The following is a 24262-nucleotide window of genomic DNA, read 5'->3' as shown; positions in this document are numbered from 1 at the left end:
TACTTTTTCTATGAAGAGCTTAAAAATAGAAAAGTTTTGGCTTAGTTTAAAACGTAATAAAACCCAGAAGAGTATTAAATATATTTCTGAACAAACAGGTTTTTTTTTTTTTTAAATCAGCAGATTTTGCTGCTTATAAACACCTAAACACTGAACTGTGAGACATCTCAGCTCACACAAGGGAATCATCAAAGGAGACTTCTGAGCATATACCAAGATCTCTGTTATATTCTTAGACTAAACACTAAGGCCTCAAGGAATTACACACTGGTGACTTGATTCTTTGTGTTGGTTAATGATGATCTTGTGCTTTTTGGTTTTGTTTTGATTTAATTTTGTCATCTTCAAACACCAAACCACTTACATACAAAACCAGGGGTCAGTGGCTCCATCCACTGTAGCCTCAGATTCATGGCTTCTCCAGTTCAGATCTGCGATGTAAGATTTTACCTAGTTCGATTTCCAAAATCTTGGCTCTGCAGATTTGGCCCATTTTATTCCTTGCAAGATAAAACCACAAGGTATACAGGGAAACTCCTGCAGCCCTGGGAGACATTGCTTTAGTTTTCTGGAGGGTTCTGGTGAGAAGAACCTCCCTGGGAGAATCTGTTAAACATTCTTTTTAGACCATTTGGGTTTTTAAACAGGGGTTTGAGGTTGGCAATGAGTAAGTGACCTATTCCACTCACAAAGGGGCTTAGGGGACACCTGAGAACTGTCACTTTCGAGGATAAGTGAAATGGCAAACCTGCCATGCACAGCAGAGTGTCTGCAGATGTATTCTGGTGCTTGATTTTTCTGTGAGATACATGCTTTACTTTTTTAAAATTGCTTGCAAACAAATTTAATGTTTTTCCCACAAGTGACTTTCCTTCACTTTGCAGAGGAGGGCAAAGCATTTAGTGGTGGCATTTTATACTTTTACTTTGGCTATGAAGGTCAGTGGCAAATGGGTATCAAGTATGGAAGTGCTGTATGCTAGGCAGTGAGAGGGTTTTAGGAACTGGACCAGCATGAGCAGGTGAGCATTGTTTGTACTCCGGGGAGGTGCTGTAAGCTTTTTTAGATCTAGAAATACTTTTTCCTTTGAACAGCAGCACTCAGGAATTGAAAGAGCTCACAGCCCACGGGAGGTCACGGGCTCATTACCCAGCAGAAATACTGAACTGTTACTAAGCACTTTACTTTTTTGGGAATGCTTGTGAATTGGTACTTGGTTTATTCTCCCCTTCTCTTCTCTGCCAGTCTCTTCTTTTTCTCCAGGATACAAATGGTTAAACTGGATTTTCTTGGAGTTTCCCTCTGGGCCAATGTATTAGCACCAAAACTCCAGTTAAAAAGCACAGTTGAGCCTCATCCAAAAAACAAAATAAACCTTGGTGGTGATTGAGGTTTAAAATCCTGTCTTTCCTCTGATAAACTCACTTTTATTCATCTGGTAATTGCTTTTCACCATATTTCTACCTGAGGATAATTAAATCCTAAGGTTGCCCTAGAAAGAGATCAGCTAAACACAGCCTATGATGCTCTGTGGCTGGCAGTCAAGAGTTTTGTGGACACACTTGAAAATCAAAATTAAATATGGCAGTTTTGTCACATCTCTAACATTTTACATTTTCTGAGATAATGCTGTTAATTAAAATGACATTATTGCATTAACTTTTTTTAAACTTTGGAGATTAATTACATTGGATACCCTTAAAGATGGCCTTATAAAAATACTTTCATGCCCATCAGTTTTGCTAAGAATCATTTTTTTTCCCCATCTTATAACATTCAGATGATATTCTCTCAAAGCGTCGTGTCTTCAACTTGTCACCACTTCCTTTGCCTGTGGTAGTCTCTGAACTGCATTGTGTTTAACAGCGCTTCTAATCGGTTTCTTCAGTTTTACTTTGTGGCTGCCTTCCCTTGTCTAATCAGACTCAAGGGAGTAAGTGTAGGTGCTTGTATTGCCCTGCAGAGCTGAGTGAATCCTCCAAGTTCTCGGGGAGCATGGTATGGCAGAGCCTGCTTTGCTCCCCAGGCCTGTACCCTCTGTAGTTCTGAGCCCTGTGGGGGCTAAAAATGCTCCTTCTGTGTTTTCATCGAACGAGAGAAAGGGAATAAACAAGCACGGTTTTTTTGATGCCGTGCATTATCACATCACAACGCACACCATGGCAGTGGTTGTTTTTCTTATTTGTTGGTTGGTTCTGACACCTGTGTCAGAGTTGCTGCAAGAACCAGCAGTAGCTGCCCACGTGTGACCAGCTGCCAGGCTCTTGGCGCCTCAGGTATCCTTTATTCCACAGAACACTGCTGATAAGGGACCCTTGGGATGTCAGTGAGGGCTAGAGAGAGACACGGTAGCAAGGGTTCCTATTTCTCCTTCCGTCCACAGGTTGTGAGATGAGTGTTCAAGTCCTCAGTTCTTTGCAGTACACATGTCTTCCTGAAGGGTTCAGCTGGATCCATACATCCCCGCCTCCCGCCCCCCCCCCCCCCCCCCCCCCCCCCCCCCGAGTTCTAGAGGGCAGGAGAAAATACTAATGAAGGCCTTGTGTGTGAGGCCCAAGACTGTTCAGTTCTCTCTCTATGTACTGTGACTGTGACAAGGAAACAGGATTTGAAAGAGCTGGAGACCTTCGGTCAGCCACATGTTTAAAAAAAAAAAAATCTAAGTTTTGTACCCAGGACACATTTTCCCACCAGGCAACTCTGTGCTCTTAGGGGTTGTCAGTGAAAACATTCAATCACCTGTGCCTAGTTCAGCGCATGTCAGTTACTGTGTTACTATGGAAAGGCTATTTCTTATTGTTCTTCAGGAGGTGGGACCATGTTTGGGTGTTTGCCCGTACTTAGGGATGCTCTTCTGGATACTCTTGGATGCAGGTGGTAAGTGCATTCCAGTTAGCTCACATAAACAGCTGTCATGTCTCCTGCCATTGTGAGGAGTAGGAGAATGAGGCTGGGTGGTTACTAAAACCTTGGGCCTCCATGCCCATCTCTCTAGACCTTTCCTGAACGTTGTTTTCTTCCTCAGACAGCGTCATGCATTCCTGGTCAGGCAAAACCATATAGATGGGGGGTAGGGTTGTTACAGTTGCTGAGAGCCGTGTGCTGTGTCCACTGGTTCAGCTTTCGTGAAGGAACACAGACGGGCTCCCTGGAAGGAAATTCCTTTCACTGGGGGAAGTGATGAGGCTCTAGGCAGGTGACATGTCCACACTGCCCTTCCACTGCACCCCAGGCTGCCAGGATGTGGGCCAGTTTCCAGTTCTTGCCTCCTTCCTTGTTTGCCTCTGCCCCAATACACTGGCCAGGATGGATATTTTTCAGGAAGAAGCCACGCGGCAGAGATCCCTCCCTGCCTCTCAACCTGCAGGAGTTTCAGACAGTGAAAGAGCATGAGAGAATGTTAATATATGATAAATGTATGCTTTATTGTGAGTTTTGCATTTCTTCCTGGTCTATGTGAAGAGAACATTTTGATTCTTAGGAAGGAGTATGTATTACATGGCAGTTGTATTTTCACAAAAAACTATTGTTTTCAAGGTATAGGGCATTCATGCAGGCTTTCCTCGTGCCAGACAAAAGCTAGTCCTTCGTTCCTTTTGTTTTGGTTTTGAGACAGAATCTCACGAAGTTGCCCTGCAGGCTGTCATCTCCCTGTGCCTCAGGCTGCTCTTGATCTTCCATCCTCTCCTTTAACCTTAACCTTCTGAGATGGTGGTTGTGTACCGCCACCCCAGGCTCCATGAAAAGTTTGAGAGATACATCCTCAGTGGTAAACTCTGGTCCCAAGTCCTTCCCCTTCCATTTGCCCAGGGATATAACCACATAAGCTAGAGGGTTTTTTGTTTGTTTGTTTGTTTGTTTTTTAATTTGGCTTGAGTTTTTTTCATTGGAGTTCATTTCTGCAGGCGGTTTGTGTCGGTAAGGTCCATTTAAAAGCTTTTGTTGTTTGTGATAGTGGTGTCTTCTAAACACATGCTGCAGCAGTATTTCTCACTCACCGACTCACTGGTCACACACCCCTGGGAGTCTGCAGTGTGCCACCGATTTGATGGAGCCTCAGGGAGACAGGCCGTCAGGTTCATGGAGGCCCCATAGGGAAATGCTGTGAAGGTAGGAAGGGCCGAGGCAGAAAAAGAAAGTACATGTAATACTTCTGTGCCTGTCCCCTCTGCTGCGAACACCCTGTGTAGGACCCAGCCTAGCTGCCACATATGCACTTATAGTGTTTGGCTCACCTGGGTGGCTGGCCACTGGGCCATAGCCTCTGTGTCCAACTCACCTCTGTGTCATAGGTGCCCTGTCCAGCTTGCCACTGTGCCATAGCTGTCCTGTCCTGCTTGCCACTGTGCCATAGCCGCCATGTCCAGCTCAGACTGTGACTTGCGCAGTACGTGGCCAGTTGCCGGTAGTCTATTGACAGTGTTTGCTTGCTGAATAGGGAATATGCACAGTAAATAAGCTGAAAGTTTCCCCCCCCCCCTTTGGTTTTTTGAGACAGGGTTTCTCTGTGTCGTCTTGGCTGCACTGGACTAGCCTCAGAGAGATTCACCTTCCTCTGCTTCCCCGAGTGCTGGGATTAAAGGCGTGTATCATTGTGCCTGGCTAGCTGAAGTTTTTAGGCCATTTAACATAATTGGAGACTTTTAGAAGAGAAAAAAATTACGGTGCCTGCATTTTTTAACTGTTCCTGTTGTTAGGTGTGCGTTACACCAAAGGTATTCCGGAAGGGGGCGCAGTTGCTAGAGGTGAGATCCAAATGGCACCCTGCTTCCTTGAGGCACCAATGGTCATCCTCTAGTTCTTCACTTGTTTCCATGATGCTAAAGAGCATCTACCTGGTCCAGTTCCTGTGGAGCCCCTTTGCTGGTCCCTAATCCAGGCTGGTAGGAACCTTTTTGTCTTCCTTTAGTGACATACTCTTCCTCTTTCTGAATTTTGTCTCTCCCGGACCCCGTAAAGATCCTTTGAATAAAAATGTCCCCTATTTTATCAAGGGGTGGTTCTGGTGGCCTCAGAATCTTGCCAATTCTGAAATTATATTGGTGTACTTAATAAAACCTGTATTTACTGACCACACAAGAAGGGAATTTAGCATGATTGATTTTCATATATGCCATTTTGGTATTGCGTTCTCAGAATATCTATTGGGTCTCATGTGCTTGTCAGCCCTCAGGATGTATTGATTTATATTTTTCAGCCATATGCATGTGGACCAGCTGCCATCCTGGCACTAACTCTTGACAAGTAACAGTAGCTGGAGGCACCTGGAGGGGTAGGAACAAATTCTCCCTCGGTCTCTACACTGTAGTATTAGGACACCGAAGACTAAGCGATTTTGTAAAAGTCTTAGGTTTTTAATTCATGTAGAATTTCTGTTGTGTTGGGGATAGCTAGTGACCTAGAGATGATGGGAAGTTTGCAGGAAGAAGTGCACAGGTGGTTATAAGCAGTACCCCACTTTTCCTAAGGGACTTAAGCATCTTTGGCTTTTGGTGTCTTGGAGGTCCTAGGTCTAATCTTCTGTGGATACTGAGGAGAAGTGTGATTCTTAGGAAAGGTGATTCCTTCATCTCGGGCTGGAGAGACTTGGTGTCCTAGGGCATTTGTGTGTTTAAACCCTGCCTTCCTTTCCTGTCACATTGACTTGGTCCTCTAAGCTTGCCCTTCAGCTGCCTGAGGGTTGTAGCGTACCTTGTGGCCCTGCCCTTCTTTCCTTTAGAAGTCTGTGTAGATCTGGTTGCTGAGCCCTTTCCCTTACATTGCCTCTTGCCACATCTTCTCCAAAACATGTTTCCCTTCTCTGTTCCCTATGGTTTTCACTTGTTCCTCCTGGAAGGCATGTATTGTACACGTTCACGTACTGTGGAGGAATTCATTACATTTGCAGCTGATAGATTCTTTGATGAATTTATATCTGTCACTTAGTAAATGTGAGACTGTCACATTTATGGAGATAAATATATTATGTCGCCTTCATTCTAGTCAGGTGTGGTTGAGTAGCAGTGAATCAGGTAAAGCAAGTTAATAATGGGCCCTGGAGAACCGTGGCCCGCGTTCAAAGGTGCTGTGCATGGGTTAAATGCTGGCTTCATTTACTTTGGGTGCCTTCTTGCATTTCTAATTAAAACGAAAGAAACAGTTGATCACAAATGTGAATTCTTAAGTTTCCTAACTTGTCTAATGAATCTGCAGAACAAAAATCAAGGTGTTGTAGGAAATTGTTTGCTTTTTATTATTATTTTATCCTGTTTTATTTTTCAATCCCATCTGACCATTGCTCTAGCCAGGTGGCATCCAGGCTTCCATAGGGAGAGTAAGCAGCTATACTGGAGTGCCGCCTTGTTGGAGATGCCAGAGCAGAGCAGGCAGTGGTCCTTTTCCCTCTGGACATCTTATCTAGAAGAGCCGGGTTGCTGTCTGCAGCTAAGTTAGGGGCTGAGCGCAAGCCAGCCTACATCTGCTCTACATGTTAAATTAGATGGTTAAAAAAAAAAATCTTACTCAAACCAGTGTGAATTATATATAGTTTTGTTGTATGCAGCCACAGGGACTAGGCAACAGACACATTACATTTCTTAGTGGATCTTGAAATACTCATTTCAAATTCCATTCCTAACCCTTTGCCATTTGGACTTCGCAGTAAATGAATCACACTTTTAACGAAAACAAACAAGCAAGCAAGCAAGCAAACAGACAGACAAACAAGAATCCTTTCCCTTGAGGCTGAATTGCTTCTGGTTTTGTGAAGCAGAAGTGTATATTGCCAGTTCTTCCCTATGGATTATTAAAGCCATTTCAGCATGGATTATTTCATTAACCATTAAAAGTGTATAGGGGCCCAGCGAAGGAGATGTATAAATATGGTTTTTTACTGCTTGAAGCTTATAATAAGGCTTATTTATGCCAATGTCAGCTCTGGATATAGTGCTGAGCAGCGGTTCATAATATGCCATTTGACTGATAGATTGGGTGGAAACGAAGCTGTGCAGTATTTTCTCCTACTGGATGCTTTATCTTTCTCTTGTTACAATTGTCCATTTTTTACACTTTGGATTGTAACGACAAAGGACCCCCAGGTGGATTACAGAAATCTGGCTCTTTGGGTATTGTGTCTGAAAACATCCAGAGTGCCAGCCCTGGCCTGACCTTTCACCAAGGACCACAGCGCACACACCTTCCCAGAAACCACCTTCGACCAGTTCTTAGGGAGGGCAGAGATGCTCAGAGCCCAGCAAACACAACTGGACTCTTGGACACGGCATTGTTTTCTAAACAGCTGTATTTAAGGATTCATCCAACATGTGTTCCACATGTAACACGTCAAAACACTAACTTGGTGTTCACGTGGCTTTAAAGTCAGTTTTCATGTTAACTTGTTACTCTGCCTTTTTTTTTCTTTTCTTTATTCTTTTTTTATTTTTTTTTTCTTTTTTTCTCTTTCTTTTTCTTCTTTCTTTTCTTTCTTCTTTCTTTCTTTCTTTCTCTCTTTCTTTCTTTCTTTCTTTCTTTCTTTCTTTCTTTCTTTCTTTCTTTCTTGTTTTTTGAGACACGTCTGTCTGTCGTGGTACTTGTTCTGTAAACCAATCAGGCTAGCCTTGAACTCAGATCCACCTGCCTCTGCCTGGGATATTTTTGATTTTCGAGACTTTTTAAACAGGGACTTTTTGATACATTTTAGCTCCAGAAAAATAATATGGTTGCTTATAGGTGGAACTTTGAGAAACTTGTAAGTAGTGAGCTGAGTGTGGTTTATTTAATACTCCGCTGTTCCCAGAAGAATCAAAGTGTTGCACGCTAATGCTGGAGTGTGCACAGGCCAAATTCAAGTGTCTCACATTTCCTTCTGCTGGGTGCTGTGCTCTGGCTAAGGAAATGTTAATTCTCTTACACAAGAGAACAGCCTGGACTCACACTGAGCTACTGTTGGCAAGGTCAGACGTGGTTGTATGTTGTAAATATTCATGAATGTCCTAAAAAAAAAAAAAAGGTTTTCGATACACTGAAGACCCTTGTGAAGTGAAAGAGGAAAACTCTCTTTCCTTGCACCACCAGTCAAATGTTTGGAAGTTATTTTTCCTGATTTCAAATGTAAAGATGGTTCTTAAAGAAGCCCCAGTTAACCCTATGAATAAAAAATGCAGGGCTTAAAGAAAGAGCTACTTCAGAGAGGACATTTCCACCAGAGGAGGCAGAAGCGCCAGCTGAGCAGCAGGGGCATGCCGCTGAGGGGCCAGGTAAGTGTCCCTGAAGACTCCCGGGCTGCCTGGCCTGTGGGGGATCTTTGCAGTTAAGTAGTCACGTCCCATCCAGTTTTTCACATTGTTTATAAAATGAGCCACCATTTCTTCTTTTCTGAAGTTGTAAAATAATCTGGTAGTGAAAATAAGCGAAGGGTTGCTTTAGTTTGTGTAGGAGAAGATTCCGAGGCACAAATGGTTATGCATTGCCCGAGTCCATGCACTTAGAAACGACAGAAGCCAAAGGCGTCCTGACTAATTCCAGCACTCTGTTGCCCTTTGTATTAATTAAGAGTAAAAGCAGACACAGATTGTAAGGAGTCTGCTGCTCAGTGTCTGCCACATGAAATATTCTAGCAGGAATAAAGAACTCCCGTTTTGTTTTGTTTTGTTTTTTTGTATAAACCCTTCCCTGCCCCCGCCACCCCCCCACCATCAAAAGCCTGCCTAGACGACCTCCTCCTCACGCTGTTTCTGTTCCCGTAACTTCATACGTCAGGTCATAGAATTGTTTCCATAAAGGGACTTTGACTCATAGATTGGAAATGCTGAGGTGTTTCAATCAACTGGCACATAAAATTTTACTGCCATTTTCTGCTCGTGGCAAGATAATTATAGATTAGCATCTGTACTTCGGTTCACTGTTTAAGAAAACTGGTTTCCTTGCGCCACCTATTGAAAGTCCTGGATATGACATTTTATTGGAAACACAACAGCCCAAATTGTGCCGATGAAAACTTATTTGATTTCCTTCATTCTTTCAAGGAACAATACGTTAGTCTAATTTTATTAACTTGTTAATTTCTGATCCGTAGGAGACTTTACTCTCTCCCTCCCATGCCTGTGGGTATGGCTCCAGAATCTATACTGATTTTTTTTTTTAAAAAGTTTTTAATTTAAATATTTGAATTTAACACTTAATATGTTACCTTGTACCAAATACATTTCTAGTTTTTAAATTCTAGTTTTTAAGTGAGTGCGGATGGAGCCTGAGATGTGCCACGTGCTTCCCACTCTTCATGTCTCCTGATTCCCACTGGTTTAGTGTTAGACCTCTTTCCTCTAACCTCCTTGGCAATGTGCTTTTCCGATTGCATTCTGCTCTCTCAGCTCTTCTCTTGTTGAGACTTTGGTCCTTTTTTTTTTTTTTTTTTTTCTTTCTTTCTTTCTTTTTTTTTTTTTTTTTCCTTCTCTGACTCCTCCCACCTATTTTAAGAATAGCGGCTACTTGTCTCTCCCTACACACATTAAAGTAAAGCCTTTGGCGCCCTCCTCCTAACTCCTGCCTCCACCGCCCCCTCTTTTCCCTGCAGCAACCACGCTTTTGAAAGAGCACACTACATAGAATTGCCGCTTTAAGCTTTATTTTCTATTTGTTCTTTAACATGTTGTAGTCCAGCTTCCGCCTCTGCACCCTCTCCAAGGAGAAGAAAGATGTGCATAGAATCAGAAATGAATTGTCAGGGAGTGCTCACCTAGTTCAGAACAGATCCTGGTGACAGATGAGCCTGGAAAAGTGTGGGAGGACCCATTTGTAGTTCTCAATCCGGGCTGCTCCTGGAGTCAGAGTTAGTAAGAAGCCACGCCTAAGAATTGAGCGCCCCCCCCCCCCCCCCCAAGCCTTGGCTAGAAATCTTCCTGTGATCCTCATTGGATGCTTTTCTCAGCACTTGTGAAATGGTCCAATGAGGAGGCTCTCCCAAACACTGGGAGACAGTGAAGGACAAATCCAGCTTAGGGACCGGTATAATTATATCGGGATATAATGGGTGACAAGTGAAACAAAGAGAACGTTTTTATGCTTCAGAAAGGTTGTATTAAGTGATTAGCCTACCGTACTAAACTTGTCCTCTGCCTAAACTTGGAATTTGTTCTGTTTCTGTCACTGACGCCCTCTGCTTTGTAACGGCTGTCATTGGCATTATCTCACATGTGACCCTGGTGATACCAGGATGTAGTCTAGCGCTCTTAATTTAGCAAACTGGCAACAGGGTCATTGTAGGAACAGCTCATTGGGCAGTGTTGGGGCGTAGCTATCTTATAATCTGATAAGTACTGTGCTGCTGTCAGGACATCATCATCAATGTCTGCTTTTGTCAGTCATTATTGTTAGAGCCCGGGGATCTGGCTTTCAGATATATTTTTTTCTGAAGCCAAGAGGGTGTTCGTTACCATGTAACCTTTACTTACTTACTCTGGTCCTCACTCCACCAGTGGTGCCCTTGCTCCTGTGGGGAGCTCAGAAGTTGGTCACATTGTTTAGTGTGTACCGAATTTGGTCTTTTTCAGGACCCCTCTCCTCTCTGTGAAAGGTCTGTTCTTGCTTTCTTCTAATGAGAATGTGAATTTTATTAATGAGAAACTGAAAGCATTTACTCTTAAAGAGAAGTTTTTTTTTTTTTTTTTTTTTTTTTTTTTTTTTTTTTTTTTTTTTTTTAAAGCAAACCGTATGCCTGAATTAGTTCCTTTTGTTAAAAGTCTTTTTGAAAGTCTGTCAATCTTTACACCTACTGAGCAAATAAGGCCAATTTTAAGTGTCTACTCTGTTTGCCAATGTAGGGAAGTAAGTGGCATATGGATAAAAAAAAAAATGCACAGCCTCTCAGCCAGATGTAGTCATTTTAATATGGTGCAGATGCTATATTTAAGTGTTGGAATTTCCCGTTAATACTTGAGTAGTATTTTGTTTATTTATGCTTTGTAATTATTTTAGAAGTCCAGAGTGTTGAAGATGAAGTAAAGGAGCAAACGGAGTCCCTTCTCCAGGGGTCAGCACACACAGGGCATGGTATGAATTCAGTTCTGTTTTGTACAAGTTACTAAAGTAGTTGGGTTTCTGTAATTACAATCTAAGTAATTATAGACCATCTACTATTTCTGGGGCGGGGGTGCGGGGCAGCACTGGGCATACTTTTAAAAATCCCACCCCATTGTGAAGGAGTTTTATGGACATTTTAACTTAAAAATGATAGGAATCAATGAACATAAATAATTCAAGGGCAGTGTTCTATCAAGAATAAATGAGAGTGTCAGAATAGAGTGACCAACCCAGGCCGGAGGTTTCCGCATGCAGCAGCGAGACCTGATATGGAGTCAGGATGGCTCATGAAGGTCAGTTCTACCAGGGCGTGGGTACAGAAGAGTGGAAAGGTCCAGCAGCAGGTGCTTCTCAGATTGGCCAAGTGTCTAAGATGTGTGTGATGCACAGCCAACCAGAAGAGGAAAGAATCCATCCCAGAGCCAAGTTCCTTACCTCACTTTCTTGTTTCTGTTTTATATCCTTAGGGAGGCTTTCTCCATAGCCATGTGGTCCATGCCTTCAGACATCATTTATGGGTTGCTACGCCTGTGTCACCAATGACTTATCTAAAGTCTTACTGTGCCCAGTTACAGCTGCGGATGCCATGGGCAACTCAGACTGCAGCTGTGCCCAGCACAGGCTTATTACCTCTTTCCCAGTGTGGTCTTCCCATGCCAATTGCTCTTACTTGAGCTTTTCATACTTTCTTTCTTTTTAAAAGATTTATTTATGTATTATGTGTACAGTGCTCTGCCTGCATGCACACCTGCAGGCCAGAAGAGGCCATCAGATCACATTATAGATGGTTGTGAGCCACTATGTGGTTGCTGGGATTTGAACTCAGGACCTCTAGGAGGAAGTCTCTTAACCTCTGAGGCATCTCTCCCACCCTTCGTCCTTCCATTGATAATTTTGCCAGGGCTGTAGTGGCTCAAGCTAAAACCTCACAAGTTTTCCATGAGTTCTTCACTCTTCTAGCAGCGAGTCTTGTCCAGTTGTTTTTTTTTTTTAAACACATGTTGTGACTCTTATGCCTTAGCTGTGGCTGTTGTCTCTCGTCATGGCTCTGTTTCTGTTCTCTCTCCTCTGTTCCACGTTGGATGTGGCCTTAATGTCTTTTCACACAGCCTCTCGTACAGCTGCCTCTGTCCCTTTCAAGTCCATTTTATGTGGCTCAGGCCTTTTGCATTTGCTGTGTCATCAGCTTGGGTGTGTTTCTCATCCCTACCCCATCTTCCTTTCTCATTAGAGGGAGTGTGGCCTCCTTGGGCCTATTGTCATGAACGTCACTGCTATCCTGTATCTGCTATGTATTAGCTGTGTGGCTTGAGCAAAGTCCCTCATATTTTACAGTTGGATAGTAGCATCAGCTGTATAGGAAAAGTGCAACAGCACAGAGAGTTGCCAGTGCCTAGTGTAGTGGGCCCCCGGGATGAGCTTTCTTTTCCTCATGCGTGGCTGACACTGGCTGAGCAGTAGACTCAAAGCCACTGGACAGTGCTCCCGTGATTTCTCTACTGGGAACAGTGACATGTCTGTTGAGGAGAACTTCTCTAGAGGGGATGAAGGGAGAAGGAGAGAGGACTGGGCCCAGTAGAGGGCCACACAGTTCCCGGAGCAATTGGATTTGGTGGGTGCTTTGGTGAGTAGCAGATCTGAAAGGAGGAGCAACTCTAGATCAGGTGGTGATGAGAAGATGAAAAGCAGATCCTGTGCATCCTCCTGCAGCTCTCTGAGAAGCCTTAGAAATAGTCCTGAGCCCTGCCCCTCATCTTTATCCTATAGCATGGCTGTAACTTGTGCTGTTACAGGTACAGTAGAGGTGGGCAGGCCTTTAGTCCCACCATTCAGGAGGCAGAAGCAGGCAGATCTCCGAGTAACAATAAAACAAACAAACAAAACAAAAACAAACAAACAAACAAACAAAACAAAAAACAATAGCAAACTTAGCACAAGTTTTTTTTCTAAATATGAAGATTTTGTAGCTACCTCCAACATCACTATTCTTGTACTTTGGAGCTATTATTAAGTTAAATAAGGGTTCTTGTACTATAAATACTGAAACCATGCCACTAAATCCGATTATACATGGCTGCTTAGGTGACTAATGGGCAGATTGCGTTTACAGTTGTCAAGGAGCCTGGACTAAAGCGTGGTTCATATCCAAGGTAGGATGGAGAGAAATGAAGAGCGATTTCATTACTAGGAATTTCACAAATTTCAAAATGTATGAACTGTTTATTTGTGGTATTTTAAGGTTTCAGATTGTGGTTGGCCCCAGATAAATGAAACTGCAGGAAGCAAAACTACAGATAAGGGGCAACGTCTATAAAACTATCTACACAACTAGGCCTAAATGATTCTGTGAAACCAAGTACCACCATGCCACACTATGCAGAATAACTAAAGCTTCCTGTGGTCCTGGGTTAGTTCAATAGCAGGAGAAAGAATCTGGTTATTTCTAGAGTAACTGTAATGGTAATGACCACAGTAGATACTTAGGATGGACCTGGCATATTTTTAGTATTTCCTTCCTGTTATCAGTGTTATAAATAGATGATTTTATCCCAGTTTTATGGAAGGCAACTTCAGGCATGGCTTAAGTAATTTGTCTACACAGACAGTTGGTAGAAAGAGCCTAACTTCAGAGCCTGCCTCCTGAGACTCCAGACTCCCGGTACAGCCTAGTCCAGCTCACTCAGCATCTTCAGCTGAGACACTGTTTGCAAAAAACATAATCTGCCAGAAGCCATGCAAGCCACTGTGGGGTAATTTGAGAGTAGGGTCACCTTCTAGACTGTATTGAAATGGATTTATGTAGCATGTTCACTTGGTATATCCTAAAAAATTCAGCAAAGGACTTTACATCTCTGCTAACTAAAAAACTAAGCTGAGGTCAGTTTGCAAGCACTGTGTGAGGTTGGTCTGGGTGTAGCGATGTGGTTTAGAAGGCAGCCAGCTGCTGTCCACATTAAAACATTTCAGTTGTCAGTTACAGCTGCTACATGGAATGTGACAGTTCTCAGTAGAAGGTCATGATGTGGCCCTTTTTCTCACTCATGGGTTATAAAAGAGATGCATGCTTTACTTAAAACTTCACGTGCGAGTTCGTCATGTTTAGGAGCACCTTCATTGGCTAGTCGCGGTCCCACCTGCTTAGTATTCGGTCTGAGTAACATTGTGAGGTACCTGTCTTCCATGAGTTCACATGGTAATCAGAAGCGACTTTAAGACAGACTGATATTTGATATTGGCCAGAGTGAGAAAATAGCTTTAGAAGGGGGCAATGGCAGAGTCTCACGGGGTGGCTGCCGATGACCCTGTCTAGGTTGGCTGCTGCTATGGGCTCCTTAACTGTTGCCCGCCGTCACTGTATTTATTTCTCCTTGTTGAAGACCTGCAGCTCGAAGCAGAAGGACCACAGCCAGAGGTTGAGGACTTCCTCACAGTGACTGACAGAGATGACAGATTTGAGGCCCTGGAACCTGGGACGGTCCCTGAAGGTAGAACCCAGCTGTTTTTGAAGAGTTGGTAGCTTATAAGTGTAATCATTAAAACTTGTCTAAAATTCCTTTAAGAACAATGTTAAAATTTAAATATCCTGAGGATGAAGCTTAGCGCTTCAAAGTGACTACATTTTTCTCTAAAGCAAACTGATAACCTTATTTGTTTCAAAGCCTAAAAAAAACTCATTGATAAGTGCAGTGCTTTAGCAGACTTCTTTTGCTATATTGCCCCACCACTTAGGTGCCATGTGTCACATGACATTCAAGTCACGATGAACTGTACTTGCCCTGTGCCCTGGCTGTTTTTCTAATGGCACTGTCTCCCTACACTGGGCAGTGAGCAGTCTGTAGGTTCCACAGCACAGATCCCCAGACAGTCTTTTGTGAGTAGCCAGGCAGCAAGCGTTTCCAACTAGTGGAGAATTCACTAGCTTCTGGAACACTCGCTGGCTATTGTAGTGCAAACACAGTTACCAACCGTAGTTAATTGGTTATAAACATGACTGTCAATGAACCTCTATTTGCAAAACCAGCTAAAAAGTGGGTCCAAAAACTGCAAGCCACAAAGCAGGAAAGCATGCACACTTCTGACGTAAGATGCTGGGAAATTTCCTTACTAGTAGCAGCTCCTAATTCACGTGTGAGTCTCCAGAAGCTCCCACCAAGCCTGCTTGGAGCAAGGGAGGCATTCTCCAGAGAAAAAATGATGGCATTGATGGATGGCATACACAGCAACTGTCAGGAATGTATATTGTAAATAGTTTTTGCAAGTCAAAGTGCTTTTGGACATGCATCTGATTTCAGCAGCATTGTAGCTGTTGACGGACACAGGTTACAGCTTTCAGACTCATCATGTATGTCATTATTTTCATAGAAACGGGTTTCTAAGTTTTGAGTAAAGATGCTCAGGCAATGCTCTCCCCGTCTTCATGGTTCCCTGCTTTTTCCCCTTGTCTCTGGCTGAGTGGCTCAGCGTGGCTTACAATGGCTCAGAATGTTTACTGAGGTCCTGAGTATCCAGGCCATTGCAGCCCACATGGGTTTGGTATCATCTAAGGCAGGGAGGATTTAATGTCAGTAAGGTTAAGAGGCTCAGCTTTGGGCAGGAAGAAGCCCTTCTAAGAAACCTTATTTGCTAATATAATCTTTGATAAAACAGATTAAATTTCGAACCAAAAAATTTTATCATTGAAAGTCTTTAGATATTAAAAATTTTTGCATCTTCTATGTCTGTTCCATAGCATATATAAAGGTTAAACCCTGAGAAAAGCAGATAAGAATGTATAGAGTGGGCTTGTTGGAAAGAAGGGTCCAGGGGGAGTTCCGGGGATGAAGAAACAGTGATGGAGGATGAATGTGACTGTAACACGTTCTGTACATGTACCAAATTGTCATAGGACATCTAAATAAAATATACAAAGGTCACAGTGGTGACAGCCAAATGGTGAACTCAGTGACCCAGACATTTTCTGTGTATGTGTGGTGGTCCGAGGTTTTAATTCCAGCCCTCACGAGGCAGAGGCAGATGGACCTCCATGAGTTCTAAGACAGCCTGGTCTCTGCAGAGAGTTCCACAGCGGCTGTAGCCAGCTAATGAGGAGACCTTGTCTGAAAGCAAAATAACAAAGCCAGCCAACCACCTGCTAATTAAAAAAAAGAAAAAGACATTATCCCTTTAGCTTTGCAAACATACCAGTCCCCCCTCCATTCTTGTTTTGTGTTTTCTTCTGTAGATAGGCGTCTTCTCTATTTCCTATAGGGACCAAGCTAGTAAACAGAGTTCCCCAGACGGCTGTGGACTGGATGAATCATTGGCACCGTTGTTCCCGGCTCCAGCCTTTGTCCCTGTGGGTCACTGGGTGAATTGCCTTCTCTTTACCCCAGATTTTCTTTGGTGGGTGTTAACGCGGTGGAAATGTTGGATGGCGACAGTGAGAGGAAGTGTGGGATGCTGTGACGTAAAGTGTACTGACAAAATGACAGATACTTAACTGATGTTTCCATACTTCATTGTGATAGCTGTATAATAAAATTAATGGTAAACATTGGGATTACCTGAATTAGCATTCAAAATTGACATGTAGACATGCAGCATTTATGAGAGTACTAATGCCAACTCAATGCTTTTTTTTTTTTTTTTTTTCAGAGACTGAGGATAGTTACCATATGGAAGAGCCAGGTGAGATTCTTATTAGTCTCTATTTATTACGGTGAATCCTCTTCTAACAGCATCATGAGATACAAATGAGATACTAGTTATTAATATTTTAATATTATTTAATGTATCCTGATATATAGATAATAATGTTGTTTGTGTATATATTCATTTCCTGAATAAAAACCCCCAAGTAGTGAGATTACTCTGTCAAAATATAAAAGAGAACTGCTTTTGGTTTTGATGGTATGTATATACCTATAATTTCACACTTGAAAAGTGGAGGCAGGAAGGTTGTTGGTTGTCAAAACACACACACATATACACACACACCAACACCAACAATAACAAGACAATAACAAGAAAACCAAGCTGGGCATGGTGTCTCACACCATCCAACAGGCTGAGGCAAGAGAATTACATTAGTTTGAGGCCAACCAGAGGTATAAAGTAAGACCCGCCTGTCTCAAACAAAACAAAAGAAAGACAAAGAAACAAAAGCAAGGCGATGCACATGCATGACTGATAGCCTTAAATTATGAAATCAGTGAGATGTCTAGATTATGTTTTCTTGCATGTCTTGAGACCCCAGAAAACATGGCTGTGCTCATCATCTTTCTCGTAGCCTGTGTTGACTAGTTTTTGTAGTATCGAAACACATGCCTCTTTTCTAGTTTAAGCCGCCCCTCTCAAAGTTGTTGAGTGGCCTTCAGGATCTGAATCACTTCAGTGCTGTGGATCCACAAACACTGGACAGGTTACAGTCGGATCCAGTCAGTCCCCATGTAGAGACCCCGTGTAGCAGGCGCTCTTTCTCGCAGGAGCAGGACTGACTGCGCTGTCCTTTGGTGCTCTGCCCTCATACGCTTTGGATTCCTAACTAGCTGAATGTTATATTCCACAAGAGAGCACAGTTCTGCTGCTCTGTTCCTGGGCTATAAATGAGCTGGTGTTGGAAGCTGCCTTATCTTTGTATTTGGCGTTAAGTACAGTTCATGCATGTCCACTGTCTGGGTGAACATGGTAGATTTGTGGCTTTCCGATGATAGGAGTCATATATAAGCCTGATTTGAGACATTTTAAACTTCCTCTTTCCTAATTCATAGCATCACAGGACCATCCAAACGATGTGGAAGAGTTGATGAATGAACAGGAAAACTCAGGTCTGTAAATATTAAAACTGTCAATGTGTACTTCTGTTGCCGGTTGTAAATAAGGAAGGCTGGAGTCAAGGTAAATGGTTTCCTCGATTCCTCGCAGAGGTCACGTCAGAGTTCCTTCCATTGTTTGTATTCCACAGATGACAGTTTTGTGCACATCACTTAGCATTGCAAGTAAAGGAAGGGAAGAGAATGCCTTTGTTAAGCCACCATTGCGATTATCTTTGTTATAAGGAAATGAAATGAAGAGGTGTGGTGCCCTAGAGTCAGGAGGGTGCAAGCCTTAGTCTCTTCTTTACCATCTTGGCAACTAGTCAGCAACTTGTCGGACTTTTTGCAATGGTAAATTTTATTAAAAGAGAGTAGTAGTACATGTGTTAGTTTTTATTGCTGTGACAAAATAGCAGGGAGAGGTAATTTTTAAAGGATGAAAGGCATTTTTTAGTTTTATTAATGTAATGGCTCTCGTTATCCTGTTTTCATGCATTTGCATAGTACACATTACATATTTACATGGTACCCTGCCATCTTCCTTCCCCAGCTCCCAGGCGCTCTTCATTTTCCCTAACAGTTCCCCTTCTACTTTTATGTTTTGTGTTTTCTTTCTCTTTTTTCCTTTCTTTCCCTCTCGTCTCTTCCTCTTCCTCCCTTTTAAAATATGGTTTCCACACAAGAGAAAACATTTATCTTTCTGATTCTAGCTCACTTCACTTAACTTGATGATCTGCAGTTCAATCCATTTACTTCAAATGGCATAGTTTTTTTTTTTTTTCTTTCAAGACAGGGTCTCTCTGTGTAGCCTTGGCTGTCCTGGACTAGCTTTGTAGGCCAGGCTGGCCTCAAACTCACAGTAATCCACTTGCCCCCTGCCTCCCGAGTGCTGGGATTAAAGGTGTGTGTCACCGTGGCCGGCTCATAGTTTTGTTCTTTATGGCTAAATAAAACATAGTTTTTTATTTATACCACATTTTCTATATCTAATCATTTGTTGAAGGACACCCCGGCTGATTCCATGTTTTAGCTACTGTAAATAGGGTCACAAAAAACGTAAGTGTGCAGGTGTCCCTATTGCATACAGACTTACATATCTTGAGGAATATATCCCGGAGCGCGATAGCAGGATCAAACCAAGGAGGGATGACTTCTCTCAGCTCATAGAATAAGATTTTTATTAGTGGTATTGTGATTATTTTTTGGTGATGCTGGTGTTTGAACCCAGGGCCACGTACATACAAGGCAAGCACTCTACCACTGCACTACCTCCCAGCCCAGAATCTATATTTGAGTTTTGGGCTTATTGACTTTATTGCTTTGAGCCTGAGGCAAAGCAGAATCTTACACAGCAGGAGGAGATTACAGAATGAAGCTGCCCTCCTCATGGTAGCCAGGAAGTGAGACGCTTGGGAGGGGAGAGCAAGGCATATTCAAAGACTTAGCCCCCACCCAGTGACACAGTGACCTGTTTCCTCCAATAAGTCCCCACCTCCTAACACACCATTCATCTATTAATTGATTGCTGGGTTAATCCACTGATGAGGTTAACCCTTTATGACCCATTCACCTCTTGCTAGTGCCACTGACTGGGGCCAAAGCCTCCAGTAGAGGAGCCTTTGGGGGCATTTTATATCGAAACTACCACAGTGTCTTATCTTACAACATGCTGCAGGTTAGAATCAGTTAGTGACTCTTTTAGAATGGCGTCTGTGATTCTGTGATGTGTATGCTGTTCGTTATTTGGCGAACTCTTTTCTTTCTTTTTAGATCTCAGTGATGCAGTAGCAGAGGCTGATGGGCTGCAGCAGAGCACAGGTATTCGATGAGCATTGCTGTTCACTTCTGATCATGGCAGGTTCTTCTGTGCTACTGTCTGTATTTAGTGCCCTTTTCTTTCAGAGAATAGAAACGTATCTTTAGTGGGACTTTTTGTCCTGTACCAAAGTTAGTTTATTAAATAATATTATGTGCTTCTGTCTCATCTATTGGGAGCCCCACTGTGACAAAGGAAGCTGCTAAATCATAATGCTAATGCTTTATAGATTATTAAAAGGAATTTTTATGAAAAATATTTTCTTTTTTTTTTTTCACATTCATTCCTTTCGGGTAGAGACAAACATTTGTAACTGCAATATTAATTAGAAATCTGTGTTTAAGATAATATTTTTAAATATTTGTTTCTTTTTTTACAGTTACACAGCTTTAATATTTTGTTTAATACTTATTTTATCTTAAATCTCTCTCCCACTCCCTCTTTCTCTCTCTCTCTTTTTGTAGAGGAAGTAACACAACAAGACTATGATGAACCAGGTTTGTAAATATTTCTTAACCCTAAGCCACTAGGTTGTTTAAAAATAAGTATAAAATGTGAAGAACTATGTTTTAATCTATAACTATTATGCAGCGTCCAAAAGAACTATCATCCTGAAAGAAATAACTTGTGAATCCCCCATTGCCTAAATATACTTTATTTTATTTTCTACAAATTGCAATTATAAGCTATTTAAAGCATTGATGCCATTTTATAGTTATAGCTCTTGACGAAAATATGAATCATCTTCAGTCAGGGTTTGTTTCTACAAACCATCCACTCATGGAGGTGACTTGCCATTGCATTTTGTCCTGCCAGGGAAAGACCTAGAGCTGGGCTCTGGCTGAAAGTCCCTTGGCGGGTAGGGTGGGGGTAGGCAGGCTGGCCTTTAGGTGACTAGACTGCTCTTGTCTCCAGTCACCTCTAGCACTGTTTTCTTAAATTTCATGAAATAGATATGTTTTCCAGGCAAGAGAAGTAAGGTTTGGGAAGGTAGATAAATTGCTCAAGATTTTTCAAGTAAGAACTAGAGTCTGTGAAATGTTGTTTTTAATTAGAGCACCTTTCTGACATCAGTGTGAGGACAGAAGTCAGCTAAGGGCAACTAAATATAAAGGAAGAAGGCTGAGAAAACATGCTGGACCTGACCTGTTGTGCTCTAGGTGACGGCAGCATTGAAGTTCAGATCTGTGAATGGGGCTTGTGGGAGCCCTACTTCAAGGAGTCATAGCTTCTTGAGAGCTGACAAAGTGCACGGGGAAAAGAAAAATTGCAAATGTCTGTTTGTAGGTCTGATATGCTAATGTGTTCTGTGTGTGTTTAAGATTTGGGAACATACCAAGATCACTGACAATAATGACTCTTTCTAATGTGATAGAAGCGAGAAGCCTTGGTTGTCTGTACACACAGTTATTTAAAAAATTAAAAATCGTGGCCACTGAGGTAGCATTTAAGTTTTTAGTCTTGAATTTGAAGGAGAAAATGGAAATTTAGACATTAAAGATTATTTCTTGAGCTAAGATATGGAATATTTTTCTGCATACTTCTAATCATTGTCATGAAATTAAAAACATGTTAGTCAGCAGTGTTCAGACTAGCTGTAGAGGAATTTTAAAATCAAATGCTATAAGAGTTAAGTTGGATATAATAACTTAATAGCAATATTTTTCACAGGCAGAGTATTAATAATAAGTGTTATTTTTAAATGTTAACAAAGGGTAGTGACCATTACCTGACCTAAAGTGACCTCAGGATTTGGTAGAATGCTTTGCATCTCTATGGTTTATATAAGTGAAGCTGTATCAGGTACAAATGGTGGGAGAACATCATCCACATTGTCCATCAAACTCTCCAGAACCTGGTAAACACATGGTTTGTCAGAGCAAGTACCACCTTTCCACCTCACAGATGTTCCCAAAGCATGAATTCTATTCTACAGTGTACAACTAAGAAGTGATGACACAGCATTACTATCCCCAAATTACGTATTTAAATGCTGCCGATCAATGTCCACTGGTAGTTGGAGCCGGACTATGAATCCTCTAATGAGAGGACAGTGGGCTCAAGGGTAGGTTCAGTGTCTAAGATCACACCCCTACTGCCTGCTGAGAAAAGGACCAGGCGATGGGGAAGACTGAGAGTAAGAAAAGGGACCTGCAAGCCCAGGGTGGGGGTTGGAGAAAGACTGGTTGTTAAGAGATAGAAGTGATGCTTTTCCCTGCCCTTCTCACAGGGTCGTTTCCAGGCACTGGTAGGAGGGGGTAGAGGACAGGAAATCCAGTGTCAGTTACTGAAGACATCTGACTGAGGTGGAAGAAGCAGAGCAAAGGGCATCTAGCTCAGGAAAGAGCTGGCTTCTCTCCTGAGGTCTGCAGAGGTCTGCTCGCAAGTGTTTAAATGCTAACTGGCCGCTGACACGACTGTACTCTAATACCAAGAGTAACGTCTAAAAGATAGTCAGTACTCAAAACCAGTCTTAGTTAATGTATATGTGAATAGATTTATTACCACTGAGGCAGGGTAGAAGATTTGTTTTTGGTGTACCAGACATTGAAACCATTTTAGAAGGTCAGTTGACTGAGGAAATTGCCTGCTGTTGGATGTCAGGGCCATGAGGATACAGGCTTTTGCATCCAAGCACAGAAACTCCGGCCCCTGTGTCAATAAGGTGGCAGCAGGAATGGGCCTTGGGCCCTGGTTACCATGGTAAATTAAAGGTCCTGTCAGCCAGTTCCTGCCAAGAGGGTAGCAGCGGGGGTTGTCTGTCCCCCAGGTTACCTTCTGAGAACCAATCCCTATGCAAACTAGAGACTCTGCCTGGTGAGAAGTGGCATCCAAGGATAATTAGTAGGGTGGCACTCACACAGGCAGGAAGGCCAGAAATGTCAATTAGTGAGTGGGGGAGGGGCCTTGTGAGGGAAGGGGCATGTGAAATCACCATCTCTCATGGCTACCTTGTGGCTAAATGTGAACCCAGACTGTTCCACAGCATTTAGCCAAACTCCTCCCGTCCCTGCTCTGTAATGTACATTGTTAGTGAGTAAGCCTGGGAGTTAAAACATACGTAAATGAAATAAGGCTAGACCTGTAGTACATTCTCCTTTGATTGTTACTTGGTGCAACATGACTTTTGTGTGTGTGTGTGTGTGTGTGTGTTTTTCTCTTCTGTTTACTTCATAGTATATGAACATTCAGAAAATGAAGGGATAGAGCTTTCAGGTGAGTTTTTCCTGTTAACTCTGTGTTTTCACCTGCATAGCCGTGAGGCAGAGGCATAAGAAATATAATAGATTTTTCAAGCCACTAAGAAAGTAATTGGCAATTGTCAAACATGGTGTCTACAGTGAGATTGATGCTAGGATGGCCAGCGGATATCAAAATCTGAAGCTAATCTAGGCCTTTGTATAAAACAGCATGACATTTTAAACCTGTAATGAACTATACATTTTATGTTTATGGAATATTTATTTTATGTCAGCAGAAGTTAGACTAAGTAAAGCTGAAAGCTTTCTGAGTGGATTTTGGCCACTTGAGGGATGGCTGTGACCCCTTTTTGGTGTTGAATGACCCTTTCACAACTATAGTTATGAAGTAGAAATGAAAATAATTTAATGGTTGGGGTCACCATGACATGAGGAATTAATTGTATTAAAGGGTCACAGCTTTAGGAAGGTTGGGAACCACTGATCTAAGTGGACATGAGTTAATATAATGTATTTGGGTTTTTAAACTTATTTTTTAGATAATGCCATAGAAGATTCCAGCATAATTTCAGAAGGTAGGTTTTTTTGTTGTTGTTGTTTGTTTTATACTTTTTTTTTTTTTTTTTTTTTTGAGACTGGGTTTCTCTGTGTAGCCCTGACTGTTCTAGACTCACTTTGTAGACCAGGTTGGCCTCGAACTCTGCCTGCCTCTGCCTCCTGAGTGCTGGGATTAAAGGTGTACGCCACCATGGCCAGCTGGGAGGTTATATTCTACATTGAAGTAGATCAGGTTGTTCAAAATGTGTGTGCTGACCTGTGTTTACCCAGGCCTCAGGACCAAGCAATGTTGGGGTTCATGAAGCAGACAGGGTTCATTTCCACGAGGCTGCCATGCTGGGGGCCAGACACATAAAAGAAGAGTGCAGTGACAGTGACAGAAATGGGCTGCTGTGAGAGAAACAGGTGCAGCTGCAGAACTGCCCCTGTTTTCCAGTAAGTTAACTATGTCAGAGCAGGCAAGCTGGTGAGAAGCACTTGATCCAAGTGGACGAGGTGGGTGGAGATGGGTTGGAAGTTGCGTGCTTCATGATATTATTTAGATGAGGTAGAGGAGACAAGAATATACTTACTGCTTGTTTAATTGGTTGATAGATTTTCTTGGAAATGAAGAGGTATTTTCTGAAAAGTAAAAGTAGTTGGTTGAACTCCATTAAGTAGTGGTATTTCAGCAGAACAGATCCAGTAATTCTTAGTATACAGAATGTTTTGTGTGGATTGTTGGGTTGAATCTCACAATAGATGCTGAGGAGGACACAGGGCGATGATGTTTGCACTCTAATTTTTTTAATGATGTGCTGAACATTTGGGAACAAGGCCCGGTGAGATATAGGTGATTC

At 42.4% G+C, this 24262-nt stretch overlaps 1 protein-coding gene across 1 annotated transcript in view; it reads left to right on the top strand.

Annotated features, from left to right (window-relative positions):
- The window catches only part of Asph (aspartate beta-hydroxylase), a 210404-nt gene that overhangs the window by 62246 nt on the left and 123896 nt on the right, over window positions 1–24262 (top strand). Inside the window, exons 4-11 of the mRNA XM_051160059.1 lie at window positions 8142–8234; window positions 10951–11025; window positions 14433–14540; window positions 16690–16722; window positions 17805–17861; window positions 20130–20162; window positions 22843–22881; window positions 23405–23440. Coding sequence (XP_051016016.1) covers window positions 8142–8234; window positions 10951–11025; window positions 14433–14540; window positions 16690–16722; window positions 17805–17861; window positions 20130–20162; window positions 22843–22881; window positions 23405–23440 — 474 coding nt within the window. The remainder of the gene's footprint in view (window positions 1–8141; window positions 8235–10950; window positions 11026–14432; window positions 14541–16689; window positions 16723–17804; window positions 17862–20129; window positions 20163–22842; window positions 22882–23404; window positions 23441–24262) is intronic.

This window comes from Acomys russatus, chromosome 2 (assembly GCF_903995435.1).
Source record: "Acomys russatus chromosome 2, mAcoRus1.1, whole genome shotgun sequence".
NCBI lineage: Eukaryota > Metazoa > Chordata > Mammalia > Rodentia > Muridae > Acomys > Acomys russatus.
The sequence above is the reverse complement of the archived record's forward strand: the minus strand, read 5'-3'. Positions and strand labels throughout refer to the sequence as shown.